Source organism: Ursus maritimus, unplaced genomic scaffold (assembly GCF_017311325.1).
Source record: "Ursus maritimus isolate PB19 unplaced genomic scaffold, ASM1731132v1 scaffold_23, whole genome shotgun sequence".
NCBI classification, from domain to species: Eukaryota; Metazoa; Chordata; class Mammalia; order Carnivora; family Ursidae; genus Ursus; species Ursus maritimus.
Genome location: NW_024424786.1, coordinates 37599341 through 37613658, shown reverse-complemented (window position 1 = coordinate 37613658; position 14318 = coordinate 37599341). Strand labels below are relative to the sequence as shown.

Genomic DNA, 14318 nt, shown 5'->3' with positions numbered 1-14318 from the left:
CCTCGGGGGCTGGGGAAGGGGTGGTGTGGGCTGCTCCAGAAGCCAAAGGCCCCGTGGTTGGGCCAGAGACCCAGACCACAGCCGAAAGTCCTGGGCTGAGCCCTATCAGCACCTGCGGGAAAGTGAAAAATGCGTACCCCTGGCTTGACTGGTCACAAAGGCATCAACAATAGTTTCCGAATTGACTTTTCGGTTTGTCTCATTTTCAAATGAGAGAAGTGCCAAGTTGGATGACTTTTCTCCACCAAGTGACAATCTTAATTTAAAAATTAAAAAAAAAAAATTTTTTTTAGGGGGGAGGGGCAGAAGAAGAGAGAGAGAGAATCTCAAACAGACTCCCTGCCCAGCGTGGAGCCCAATGTGGGACTTGATCTCCCGACCCTGAGATCATGACCTGAGCCGAAACCAACAGTCAGATGCCCCAGGAGCCCCTTGAATAATTTTTAACTTAAACCAAAGTAAAATAATAATAAATTCTGTTTTGGTACAAATAATATACTTTCCCTTAATGTTGGAACATTTAATACATTCAACTTCCCAACTCTTAAATATTTCTCAACTACTTTAATGTTCTGAGGAAAAAAGACTAACCATTAAAAAAAGAATACCTACACACATGTATATAGGGTCACAGATTTTTCCTTTTGCCTCGGCTTCCAGTATGGCCCAGCACAGTCCTGATCTTTATCCAAAATGTTGCTCTTTTGTTCACTGTAGATTTTCTTTGGCATTAATTTTGTTTAAAAAATATATTAAAATGTTTTTCATCCTGATTCCTGAGTCTTTTGCTGTCCCCTTAACTTCTGTGCCCTAGGCTTCACCCTAGTCCTGGCCCTGGTGGCCCAAGAGGGTGTAGTAAAAAGGCTGGCGGTCTCCTGGTTTCCGTCTTCAGACTTGGAGTGTGGACGGTGCTGGCCTTGCAGTGTACATTTTACCCTACTTGCAGTGCCGAACGGCTAAAGGGTTTTCAACAGAGGTGTGATGGCTCAGAACTCTTTGTACAAAATCGTCCTCTGGAAGAAATGTCTGTCGGAAGAGACTGGAAGATGGGATGGGGAGAGCCCACTCTGGAATCCCACAGTGGCTCAGGCTGCCAGTAGGAAGCAGGTCCCAGCCCCTCAAGGCTCCCGGTACCCCGTTCTCTGCTCCCCACCAGCTTGAGCTAAGATGCTCGAGGTGGCAGGGCACCTGGGGACCTTCCTGCAGCCAGCCTCCTTTGTTCCCAGCAGAGGGAACCAGGAGCCATGTGACTATGGGGTGCCGGAGCGGTTTCAGCCAGGCTGCGAGGCTCCTGGCTCTGGGGCACCCCCAGGGTGAGCTGCATGGCTGTGCCCCTGACCTTCGCACGGCAAGAAGGACACAGCGAAGCGGAGGAATGGCCAGCTATGAGTGCAACCCCCATCCCTGACCTCTAACCTCCAAGCCCAAGTACCCGTCTTCCCCGTATCCCAGAGTTCTGACGTCATAAACCCACATTCTCCGTGGAGGCCAGTCCTCTGTCCTGGCCTCGTCCTCCGTCTGACACAAGAGCTGCACTCCAAGGTCCTGCAAAAGCTAAAGGCCATCAGGCAGGAAAGGCCCTCCCGGCTCCCACCCAGAATCTGGAAACAGGACACAACCCATCTTTGTTAAGCGGGCAGGGATAACGTGGGTCGCGAGTAAAATGTTACTTTCCAATACTGAGGAGGGTTTTATCCAGCAGACAAGAGTATAAAATGAAACAAAGCAGTCTACTATGCACACCCTCTCCCTTCACCCCCGAATTTCTGGAAAGAAACCAGGTTCTCAGGCCGCTTCAGGCTCAGGGCCAGGCAAGCTGCGAGGGAACTGCTTATTAGTTCAGTGCTAGTCCGCCCCCAACCAGATCCGCTGCCGGCAAGCCACCGGCTCTCCGCGGTCTGCGTCGCGGGGGGTACGCTTAACCCAGGCAGGTAGCTCTTCCGGAGCCAGGGGGAGGGGGGAGGGGATTCTTTAGGACACAGCCCTTCTTAGGATCAGCTGGGTGCTGCTGGGAAAGGGCCGAGTGGGGGATGATCTGCTGCAGAACGAGCCGGCAAGGACTTAGTTCCAAAACCAAGGAGATAAGCCAATTGGACGAGCACAAGGTCGCTGGCAAGTGCGGCCTGTCTTTTTACGAACTTGCCTCGCGGTAACGCTTTGTGGGGCGACCTCCTGGGCGGCAGAGGGGGTGAGAGAGGAACTATTTCCCCATGAGCCTTAAACCACTCTGGTCCTGCGGCTGAGCTGATCATCGTGCCATCTGACTTCCGTGACAGTATCTCCCTTTCAGACTAAGAGGGCTTTATTAGATAAGTCTTTAGACAACGGGTAAATGATATAATCAGTATCATCCACTGAGTCGACATACAAAAGCAGCACATCCCTGTCCTCGTAACTAGCACGCTGCTTTTGCGGGTCTAATTCAATACGGAGACAGGGCTGGAAAGGTCAGAGGAGGGGAGGATTTGCCAAGTCCCAGAGCCCAGGGCAGCCCGGCAGGAAAGCCTGGCTTCCAAGCGGACCTGCCGTGTTACCGTGCGGTCATAGGCACTGACCCCAGAGGAGACTTGACCCGGGGCAAAGTCAGCCAGGGCCGTGCCAACCACTAACTGATGGGCAGATGACCAGCGCTGCTGGTATTTACCTTTAAGTGGCCGATGATGAACTTGTGGACGACATGGTTCCACGAGGACTTCTTGTAGACAGAGAGGTGGCCATAGTCGTGTTGCAACCATCCAGCTTGGGCCTGGGGACAGAGATGCTTTCACAGCGCCAGCTTTCACGCGTCCCCGGCCTCTGTGAGCTGGGGGGAGTGAGGGTGGGGGCTTCAGGCGTCCGGGGAGGGCGCCACGCCTCACCTGAGAGGTAGCGAGGACAAAGGCCGTGATGACGGTCGGAATCCAGCCATTGCCAAAGTAAAAGATGGTGAACCAGGCAATGCTCTCCATGACGAGGATGTGGGCCAGGAGGAGGAGGAAGAACAGGTGGTTGCTCTTGAATAGGTTCATGTCCTCGGCGGCCTTCCTCAGGGCCCGGAAGTCCTCGATGATCTGGGACTGTTGAGCAAGCGCACAGGGAAGGCGTCAGCCGCCTGGCTGCACTGGAGGAAACCAATGTGTTCTTGCTGGGAGAAGCAAGGGGCCGACCCACAAGCCTGTGGCCGGAGTGAGCCCGGCCACCGCGCACCACTCCCGCGACAGCTGCGTGGGCCTCCACAGACCCGATGACTGCGCGTTTGGTCCCAGCCAGGTAGGTGGCAGAGAAAGGATTCGACTCAAAAGCTGGTGTTTTGCACACCACATTCCCAGTGGCATTATTCCCAAGGCACCAGGCGGAAACCACCCAGGCATCCCTCACTGGGTGCACGGCTGAACAGAACATGGTCTATCCACGCAACGGAATCCTCTCCAGCCTCGAAGAGGAAGGAGAGTCTGACCCTCGCTACTGCAGGGATGGACCTTGCAGACCTCAGGCTCCGTGAAATCAAGCCAGACACGACAGGCCAAACACCGTATGATTCCACATAACTGAGCTCCCTAGGGTAGGCAAATCACAGACAGAGAGTGGAGGAGCGTTTACCGGGGCTGCGGGGAGGGAGACTGTTCAATGGGGAGTTCATGTTTAATGGGCACAGTTATAATCTGGGGTGATGAAAACGTTTTAGAAGTGGATGGTGGTAAAAGTTGCCTAACAATGTGAATAGGCTCCAAAGTCACCGAACTGTGCATCCAAAACTGGCTAAATGGTAAAATTTATGCTATGGACACATATATATCACTACCCCCACACACAAGCTCGCACTTTCCCACGACCCACCCCCGCCCCCGCCCCCACCCCCAGAGTGCTCTGGGCACTCTGTCGAGTCTTGAGGGGTTGGGCTGGCGGAGACAAGACTGCGGGGCAACATCCTTGGCCCTAGAGAGCTCAGAGAGGTGGGACAACTGGGGGGGCCCTGGGGGTGTGGGGCCGGGGAGGCCAAGGTGGAGTCAGGGCTGGCTCTGGAACCATGAACATGGCATGGAGAAAGAAGGCAGCTAGGAGGCAGGGGTCGGGCAGGCAGGGGGAAGAGAGAGCTCTGACAGCGTAGATGGGGTGCCATGTGGGTGGAGGAAGCCAGGTTTGGGGGCCTGGGTGGTAAGTGGCAAAGGATCTGAAGAGTGGCTAACACCATTTAAGAAGGGAAAGCGGGGAAACCAAGTAGGGGCCAGAGAAGCAAGGGGTCAGGAAGGAGGGAGCCCACAGGACACGAAGAGAGGAGAGAAGCTGCCTGCCTGCAGGGGGGCTAGGGAGGGCAGAGGATGGAACCACGGGGGAAGAAACCAGGATGGAACCCCAGGTCAGCTCCAGGGAGGGGTGAAGACCATCTCCCCACTATCAGCCCTGGGGAGAAAGAGGAGGGGCAGAGACGGGAAGAGCCGGGGGAGCGGGAATGGGCTGGACTTCCCAGGGAAGGAGAGAGAAAATGGTGGGAGGACTGGACCAGAAGTGAAGACCCTGGGCCCAGCCTAACTCTATTGAGACCCGGGAGGTGAAGAGGCTGGGAACGAATCACTCGAAGGTAGGCGGCCAGCCCAGGCTGGGAGCAAGGGCAAAGGGCACGCCACGGAGTCTCGGAGTCCTGCTGACCCCAGGCATTGGACGGTGGCTCCCCTGGATAGGCAGAAAGCTCCCTTGGCCCACACCTGGCACTCTCTGTCTTTGGACAGGCACACCCTCTGCCCGCAAACCCTCCCCTCCTTCCTTGGTCTGGGCACACTCACGTTCTTGCCATGGTCCTGGCTGGGCTCCTCCGGGGCCAGCTCTCCGATCAGCAGAGGCTTCATGAACTTGCGCACGAAATCAAGGTCACGGTGGAAGGCACGGAAGGCATCCTGGGGAGCAGGGCAGCAGGTGTTGGGTGGGAGACCTCAACCCACAGAGGACGGGGCTCACAAGCAGCTGCTCTCCGTGTCCCCACTTGGACACTGATCGACGCCTCCCAGGACCTGGCCCCAAATGCTCTCTCCAGCCTCATCTCAGCAGATCCCTCAGTGCCCGGCCGAACTGGCTCTACCCCTGGGTCTCCGCCCTGAGCTCACCAAGGGTGTGTGCACGCATTCAGGATGCCTCCGGGTGAGTGAGAAAAATGCACCCCTGCAGGAAGATGCACAGGCTGGGCAGGGCCCAGGAGGGACGGCGTTTCCACTGGCACCCAGCAAACTACACCACCCGCCACCCCACGCACAGGGCTTACAGAGAAAAGCACAGGGCTGGGGCCCGCTCCAGCACGGAAAATGTGCTTGGGAGATCATGTCAAGCCAATAACAAATAAAGAACTAGTTAAAAACCATGTCTGAAAAAACCTTTTTCATAATTTGAAGAAGTATGACAATAATTACGAAAACGATGAAAAAAAACCTCTGGAGAAACCCTAAAACGGTTATGTGTTAAAGTGGTGGCATTATGCCTTGCTTTATTTCTTCTCAAACTTTCTCTAACACTGCTATCTTATTGCTTTTAAAATTTAAAAAATAGGGGCGCCTGGGTGGCTCAGTCGGTTAAGTGTCTGCCTTCAGCTCAGGTCATGATCCCGGGGTCCTGGGATAGAGTACCATGTCGGGGGCGGGGGGGGGGGGGGGGGCCCTGCTCAGCGGGGAGTCTGCTTCTCCCTCTGCTTCTCCCTCCTGCTCATGCTCGCTCTCGCTCTCTCTCTCGAATAAATAAAATATTTTTTAAAAAATTTAAAAATATTATATAATAATATTATTATTGTAATCCCAATTAAAAAGTGATAATGTGCACGATTTGGGCAAATTTAGAGACTGTACAGAAGAATAAAGAGGAAAATAAATACCACCCAGAGAGGGACCACTGTTGTGAATATTTTACCTTGTTTCCCTCTGGGTTCTTTTCTATATGCGCTATGTATATTATTACATAAATCGTCTCATAACAAACATGGCATCTCCATTAGGGATGAGCCTGGCATCATGGGCTATGATGTCCCAGTGGCAAACATTCACTGTGCAGTGAGCAAACTTGGACACATTGCAAGATAGAGGACAAAGTTAAATGACACCACGAGAAACCATGGAAAACATCAATGCAGTGCGGGGGAGAAGTGTGTGTGTGTGTTTTGGGAGGGGGTGTCTAGCTTTTCAAAAACTAAAAAAGATACACAAAAAGATTATAAAAATGGCAATGCTTGATTTGAAAGGCTCCTATTTGGAAGGGGGTTAAAAAATAAAGACCCAGCCGTTTCGCAGGACATTTTTGGGGTTGAATGAGAAAATGTGAATATGGACTGGCTATCTGGTCACATGAGGGACTTAGGATTCATTCTCTTAATCGCAACAAAGTTATGGTGATGATGTTAGGGAATGTCCCCGTTCTTTGGAGCAGGTGGTGACGAATATAAGGACGAGGTGGCATAACTGAGACAACTTGTTTTCACGGGACTCGGCAACAGAAAATCACACACACACACACACAGTCCCATACCCACAAAGAAGTGAATGCAAACATGGCACAATGTTGAGATTACGGGTCTTGGTTGAGGAAATACAGGCGTTCACTTACTCTTTCAACAGTTCCGCATGTTTGGAAATTTTCACATTTTTTTAAAGGAGGGAAGAACCGGGCCCACAGCTCATAATAAGCATGTTTAAACTCCCCACTAAAGTTATCTCCCAACAGTGATCGCCAGGCCCCTCCCAATTCCCTACTGCATCCCTTGTACAGTTTTAAAAAAGGTCCGTGCCCCCCTACCTGAACAGAAAGGGAGAGGAGCAGAAGATCAGATCAAGTGTATTTTCAGAGAAGAGACGTGAGGCTCTTCTGGGGCCCCGGGCAGGCAGTGGGGAGGCCTGGTGGCCCGCGCTGACCAGCTTTGCCGCTCTGGGCCAGCCGCCCTCACCCCGCCTCAGCGCTCTCTGCGAAGTGAGGCCCCTCCCGGCACCGAGTCCAAAGGCCCCAGGGAAAAGCCCCCCAGCAGCTTCCAAAGCAGGGCCTGGGAGTCAGTGGTGCTGTGGTGAGCAAGACTGCCCTTTCATTGGTCCTTCTCACATCAGGCCACGGCTTTTGAGAAATGACAGGAAGTTTTTGGTAAGGCAGTTTCCTGCGGGCCAACTGCTGTGTTTGGTAACTAAACCACCACTCTCTACTCCTCACTGGGAGGTAAACTTCAAGTCTGCAAGAGACTCATTTCTCAACCAGCACCCATTGCCCGCCCCCCCCACCCCCAAGGTCCAGGTCATGCCCTCAAGCCCCCACCTGGGCTGGGGAACTTGTGGGAGCAGATAGACAGACAGACTCCTGTCCTGACCCAGGCCATTCTTTGGCCATATCCAGAGGGCTCTCAGGTGGCCTCTCACCTCCCCACGTGACCGGGAGGGAGCCAGGAGCCTTGTTTACGTTCCCTCCCAGAAGGCTGAGTGCCCCGCTGTATAGATGAGACACCGGAGCGCGGGAGCGGACATCCTCTGCTCCAAGAGGCAGAGCCGGGATCAAATCCAGGTTCACCTGACTCAGGGACCACTGCACCACATGCCTCACGCCTCACGCCAGTTTAGGAAGCCACACGCTGTTAGATTATCTGGTCGTCCGTGGTAGGTCTGACGGCTTTCTGAGCAGGCCAGGTGAAGACCACCTACGAGCCCACCAAGCTCGTGCTCACGCCAGGGCCTTTGCACAGCACTTCCTTCTGCCCGGGAGCCCTGCTCCCATAGTGCCTGGGGCTGGCTTTTCCCAACCACCCTCCAGCCCCACGCACTCTCTTGGACATTGGCCTGTTATGCCTTCTTCATAACAGTTACCAAATTCACAAGCTGTGTCACTCACTTCCATGTATGCCATTCTTCCCCCTCTAGACCATGATGAACTCCACAAGGGAGGGGCCCCAGCCGTCTCGTTCACTGCAACCCCAGGGCCTACGCCGCTGCCTAAGAGGGGCTCACAAGTGAATGTGAGGACCCAGGACCCCACAGCTCTGCCCTCTCTAACCCCAGGAAACTTTCCCACTCTGCAATCATGTTCAGACCAGAACTCTTTACTTTCTCCAGATCTCACTCTGATAGTCGCAGTTAACACATGCTGGGACATGTAGGCTAGCCACCAGCTTACGTAAGCCGCTAATCTTTACCGAACTCTGAGGCAGGTTCTGTTTTAGAGACAAGAAAAGAGACTGAGGGAGGTGAAGCTGCTAGCCACAGCCACATTGTAGGTGTGCCTACTTCTAGAGGTTTCCAGGGCTAATACACATGCCTCAATCAAAACGAGCTTCCTCCTAGCTGAGAGTTGAGCACTTTTTGTGTCTTCCCCTTCAAAGTGTCACGGAGGGACCTCACACTCTTCCAGAAGGTTCCCAGTAACCGCTGGGTTACAGATGTGTCTGGCTGGTGCTAGGGAGGTCATGAGGCAAGGCAAGACGGTGCCAATGCAAACGTTGACTTTGGAACAAGAACTGGAACCAGAATCTATCCTCGCTTTTCAGGAAGGCCTGGGACAAGAGTGAAGAGAATGGAGCAGCGAGAGCTTGAGAGCAAACAACTGTCTTCAGGAGGGCCGGTGTATGTGCTGTGGGAGGAAGGGCCAAAAATTCCAAAATGGAAGACACTGTATGCGACACTTCCCACTTCCGCCACCACTCAGCACCGCCAGCCAGCCAACTTCTGCATGAAGACACCTTCCCTGGCCCAACCCCACCCAGGGGAGAGCTGGCGGCTCCCACCACGCCGGGGGTCGGACGCCATGGTTTCTTTCTGGCTGTGCCCACCTTCTCTGCAAAGCAAGCCTGGTCTCCAGTCCAGCCTTCTACATCTGGGCACTGAGCCCGGGACCTGGGACGGACGGGAGGGGCACACTCAGGGCACCGGATGTTGCAGGTAGTGGCCCTGGGAACCAGGACCCTGCAGGCAGAACACGGGGTTAAAGAGGGAGAAGCAGAGGAAGTCCCCTGAGCTCTCATCTGGAGACAGAGGCCCTGGACCCTGCCCCAGCCCAGGGACAGCAGCAATGGCAGCCATGGGCAGAGCTCTGCAAGCAGAGCGCCCTTGGTGCAAGCATCCCGGCCGATGTTTGGCACACGCGAGACCCCAGGGCTGCGAAGGCCACGGCCGCACAGAAAGCAGGTGCCCACGGAGGGAGCCCGCAGGACCTGAAGGGATTCTCACAAATAATAAGTCATGGGAGGATGCTGGGCAGGGTGTTTGCCTGAGGCTGCAGCCGGCAGGGATGGGACCACCCTGCCCAGGTCCGGCTCCAAAGGTACGGCTGCCCTCTGGGCACAAACAGAGGCGAGATCTCGTGTGTCGTCCTCACCTTTTCCTTTGGTGAAAATGGGGTCACTCGACTTTTCTTCACACTCTGTGTCCGATTTACTGACCTCCCTGCTCTGTGTGCTGGGAGCATGCACACACGTGCACACACGTGCGCAGGCGGCTAAGGGACACCCCGTAATGATCCCACAGCTGTAGCGCGTCCTGACGTTGAAAGAGTGAACTCATGCACAGCCCATTGGAGCCTGGCAGTAACCTCCCATTTCAGACCCGTGAAAGCCAAGTTCACAGGAAATGTCTCGCCTAGGAATTCATAAAGGTAGGGATGCAAACCTAGGTCCTCTGCCACCGAATCCCGTGACCCCCCTGCCCTGTGTAAAGCAGGTGGAGGTCGGAGATTCATTCCATTTTCAGTAGGTTGCCTTTTCATAAGAACAACACAGGAGCAAGTTCACAGATGGAAAGAGCCCTGACCTCTTCTCGCCTTCCCTGGGTTCTAAGAGGCGACTGATGCAGATAGGGCAGGAAAAGCCGGAGGCAAGGCAGGAGTCGGGGAGCTGGTGCCTAGAAGGAGAGGGTCCAGCGTCAAGTGCCAGCCTAAGAGGAAGGAGGGAAGCAAACCCATCAGATGCGGTCACTGTCTGAGTTGTTCATCTTAACGCCCAGGGCCCCTCTCAGAGCCGCGGAGACACTGAATAAATGTGTGATCGGGGCGCCTGGGTGGCACAGCGGTTGAGCGTCTGCCTTCGGCTCAGGGCGTGATCCCGGTGTTGTGGGATCGAGCCCCACATCAGGCTCCTCTGCTATGAGCCTGCTTCTTCCTCTCCCACTCCCCCTGCTTGTGTTCCCTCTCTCGCTGGCTGTCTCTATCCTGTCGAATAAATAAATAAAATCTTTTAAAAAAAAATGTGTGATGAATCGTAGCTGAAGGTTAAAAGCCCCAATTGGGGAAAGTTCTGCAGTGGTGGGCCCCTGCCTTGAAGAGCAGACATCCTTGGGACATGCAGGGTTCTTTCTGCCCTCAGCAAGGCGGAGAGCGGAGGAGCACCAGAGGGTAGGAGGGGTGGAACAGGCGAGGAGGAAGGGAGGGAGGAGGGAAGGCGGTCTGGAGGACTCTATCATGGTAGATCTGAGCTTAGGGCTGAGCGCCGCCACTGGAGCAAGGTTTTCAAACTTGAGCAAGGTTTTTAAACCTAAGAGCAACGAGAGATACCTACAGGCCTGATCTGAGGGCCAGCATGAACGTGCTCTGTGAGTTGCAAAAATTAAGCACCTATATTCTTACAAGCAAGGCCAAGTTGTTACTTCTGCAGAAGCACCAAATGACAACGGCCCTCGGCTAGGTCGCCCTTTTGGGGAAGAGGTAGTCTTGATTTCTGAGGCCTTTTCTTCAGAAACAGGAAAATCCCTTATCGAGGCCCTGAATTGTCCCAAGAATGGCTTCCTTGACTTTTGGCCTCTTAAGAGGATGTTACTGCCCTGTGACCAACTGAAAACAGTGTGCTGAGTGCTCCAGGGGATCGAACTCTTATCTGCTGATCGTTCCCTCCCCAACTTGCATGGCCCAACAACTCTGTCTGTCCCCAAGCTCTAAAGAAAAGTCCAGGCTCTAAGGGGCAAAGCCACCTACAGCCTAAGACCAAGGGTCTCTTGATTCCTAGCCTATTCCTGCTTCCCCGAGTCCTCTTCCCCTATGCCCCATGCTGCCCATGACCTTTTCCCACCCTGGTCCCAGACAGCAAAGAGAGGAGAATCCAGTTGCCCACCCCACCCCATGTTACACCACTATATCCCCAGTTAGCACATGCCAGGCCCTAAAAGCCTCATCTTAGAAGATGGTAAGCTTTGGGGGAGGGGGGGTAAGGGTTGTGTAATGTGTCGCTATAATACATAAAGCTGCAATAGTTTCAAAAAGTTTCAACTTTTTTCCACCCAATTCCTTGTTGCTTACTTTACATAATCCTCACCTTTTCGCACTTGCCTCACCAGCACAAGAAGAAATGTTTCTAGTGCTTACCCACAGCTTACGAAACCCTTTGCTGCACAGTATATATTTTTCCACATAAGAGAATATATTTACTAGTGGGAAGACCTCGACCAGGAGGCAAGTCTTTTCTCTGAGAATTGCCCTTACCCAGCTTCCACAAACAGCTGTGGGAAGGGCCACGTGATGTAACACAGATGGTCTGAAAACCTTATACCTGCCAAGTTACAATTAGCGGTACAGCCCCAGGGCTGAAACCATGTTCACAAGCAGGTAGAACCGGATGGACCCCAAAGCTGTAGGCACCATGTCCTGCTGACCACCTTCTCGACCTTGCATAGGCTCACCAAAGCCGCAAGCCATCCACAGCCCCGATTCTAACGGCCTGGTCTGCCTGCCGGGGTAGGCCTCCTCAACCAAGGAGACTTGGAAGAGGTAGGAAGAGCAAAAGTTCCACGGATTGACAGGGGCCCACACAGCTAGGACAGCTAAAGCCCCCAACTGGTCAGCTAGGTGTCCAAGCGCCACGATCTAGGTATTTCTCCCATGGCCTCTCCCCTATTCACCCTTCCCAAGTGCCTTCCAACTTGCTGCCACCCAGAGGCCCCTTTCTTCCCTCCTTGACTCTCTTGGGTTCCCTCTGTCCCATCTGAGCCCCCTGGGCTCCAGCAGCACCTTAAAGAAACGCAAGGACTGCAAGGACTGCAGACTCGGCGATCAAAAGGGGCCAAAGGGGCAGAGCCACACTGCCGCTGTGGGTAAGACGGCTGCCCGGGCTCTGCACCCAATACCTTGGGCTCCCAATACCTTCAGGAGTGCAGAGGAGGGAAGGGCATTCCTGGCAGGATTTAGGAACAGAGGACCATTGAGTAGTTGAGAAATCCGAGAGTAACCCTGGCCCAGCTGGACCTGTTGCCAAGCCAGCCCAGCGCTGCTAAATCCGCACTGTAGCTCCAGGCCCCTCTCGACCTGGGCTTTGCAGACTCTCCTTCCATTTCCCCACCCCGGTGCCCAAGAACCGACCCTTGAGGGGTGGGTCCTGGTAGTCCTTGAGAGCGTGAGAACAGGAGCTCCCGGCCCATCTCTCCCTGGCAGCCATTGCGGACCTTCTCAATGCAGGAGCAAGCCCAGCCAGGCACAGGCCTTTTCTTTCTCCGCCCTTACTCTGACTAGAGAGTGAGGGACACGCGCTGAGTCCCACACCTGGCTCTTCTCCCGCTCCGTTTCACGGCGCCCAGGAGCGGCCATCTTCCACGCCGAGGGGGCAAACCCCTAGGGCCCGAGCGACCCCTTTGGGGAGTACCTGGCTCCCCGGCGGAAGGCTGGGAGGCGTGTGTCCTAGCGCGCGGTAGCCCCGGTTCCCCGCCGCTTGGATCTATCTCCCCCACGCTGCTCTCTCCCCGGCTCCAAAATCCGACCCCCAGAGCCAGATGGCCCCGCTGTCCTAAAGGAGGAGGATTTGGGGCGGGGAACGAGCGCAGTAGGCACACTTTCTTTGCCTCCTGGACGCCCCACGCTCCATTCAGCATTGGAGGTCGGGTTTGGAGACCTGGCTCCTGACTCCCGCCTGCAGCAGAGAAGGGTAGCAGGAGAGTCCCCTCACCACACACACACCCTTACCGTAGCATCTTCCCCCGCGTAGTGCCCGATGACCCGTTGGCCCCCTGGGTGCCGGCTGGCCCATTTGGTGATGTTGTAGACCTTGCGGTCGATGACGAGCCACTTGTCCGTGCGTTGGTTGTGCTTCTCAATCTCCTCCCAGTAGAAGATGGGCATGGGCGCCTCTCGCTCTGTGGCCCCCTCGCCCTGGTTCCCCCCTTTCCCCATGCTGCCTGCCGACTGGGTATGCCCCGTGCACTGTGGCCTCCACACCCGCAGCTCGAGTGTGCGGCCCGGGCCCTCCTCGCTTTCGGCTTTTGTCTGCTCCTACTCCCCCTCCCGCTGAGCCCCCTCCCCCAGCCTCCTCGCCCGCGCTCAGTTGGCTCCCCAGCCTTCGCTCCGACTATCCCCGGCTTCCCAGTGCCCCCAAGCGGTTCTTTTCCTCCGCCCCGCCCTCCGCGCGTCAGCTCTCTGTGGACTTTTGCCTCCAGGAAAAACTCCGGGGTCGCTCAGGACCTGGCCACCTCCTCCGCCCGCCCCTCCGGCTCCGCCCGCCCCTCTGGCTCCCCCCGTCCGCGGCTCCGCATCCTCCCGCGCTCCCCGCTGCCCGGGTTTCCACAGTGATCAGCAGAGCGCCTGCACCAATCCGGGCGCGTCGCCCCGCCTGCCATTGGCCCAGGAGGATCTTTCGAAGGCCAGCGGGCTGGAGCGGCGGTCCCCGGCTCCCCCTCCCGCGCGCCCGTGCTGAGTTGAGCCCAGCCGCGAGGCCGCTACGTGTCCGACCTCGTCCCTCCCCCCGCTCCAGCCCCGGGGCGCCGGAGGAGAACCCAGAGCAGCAGGGCGGGCGAGCAGGGGCGGGTGCTGGGTACCGCGCGCTCCGGGGCGCCCAAGCCCCGCGCTCCCGGGCTCTGCACCTGACGCGGGCACACTAGCGTCCCCGGCCCCGGCCCGGCTCCGCTGGGTGACGCCCTTCCCCGGCCCGCCGGAATCCGGGCTCCGGTATCGCCGCATTGTCCGCACTCTGCACAGTGGCGCCTTGCGGCAGCCTCCTGGAAGAGACGAGCCGGCCTCGGACTCGTCCAGGGCTCCGAACCCTGTAATCAGACGCCCTCAGAAAAGAATTGCCGGACCTCTGCTCTGCTTCTTTGTGCTGGGCGCCATGGTGGTGGGGGGAGCGGGGGCGCGACCACCAAGCGGACACCGGCCTTGCCCTGTACTCAGGAAGCGCGCAGGCTAGCTGGGCGACGGAACAGGGAAGCAATACAGGAGCACACACGAGTCACCGGACAGTAGTGCCGGACTGACGCCAGGGACTAAAGTTGGAGGCATCAAAAGGCTAGGAGGAGACGCAGGCCCCCGGACTCCAGCTGGACGAAGCTTGCTTAGGATCGGAGCCCTGGATCCTGAAGGTGGACTGAGGATAAGTGGGAAGGAAGGATGAACAGAGGGAGGGGGCGGGGTGAGGACAGCCTTGGGAATCA

The 14318-nt window shown here is 56.0% G+C and overlaps 1 protein-coding gene across 2 annotated transcripts in view; it reads right to left on the bottom strand.

The window, feature by feature from the left end:
• Positions 1 to 13338, bottom strand: part of LOC103678231 (acyl-CoA 6-desaturase) — a 32365-nt gene extending 19027 nt beyond the window's left edge. The window contains exons 1-4 of one of the 2 annotated variants that reach the window (XM_040639205.1): positions 12859 to 13338; positions 4761 to 4871; positions 2859 to 3056; positions 2645 to 2746 (exon numbers count right to left, since the gene is read on the bottom strand). In XM_040639205.1, coding sequence (XP_040495139.1) covers positions 2645 to 2746; positions 2859 to 3056; positions 4761 to 4871; positions 12859 to 13065 — 618 coding nt within the window. In that variant the 5' untranslated portion in view covers positions 13066 to 13338. Of the gene's footprint in view, positions 1 to 2644; positions 2747 to 2858; positions 3057 to 4760; positions 4872 to 6747; positions 7041 to 12858 lie in introns of those variants that run through there. The other variant, XM_040639206.1, reaches the window with a different exon arrangement.
• Positions 13339 to 14318: the final 980 nt, after the last annotated feature.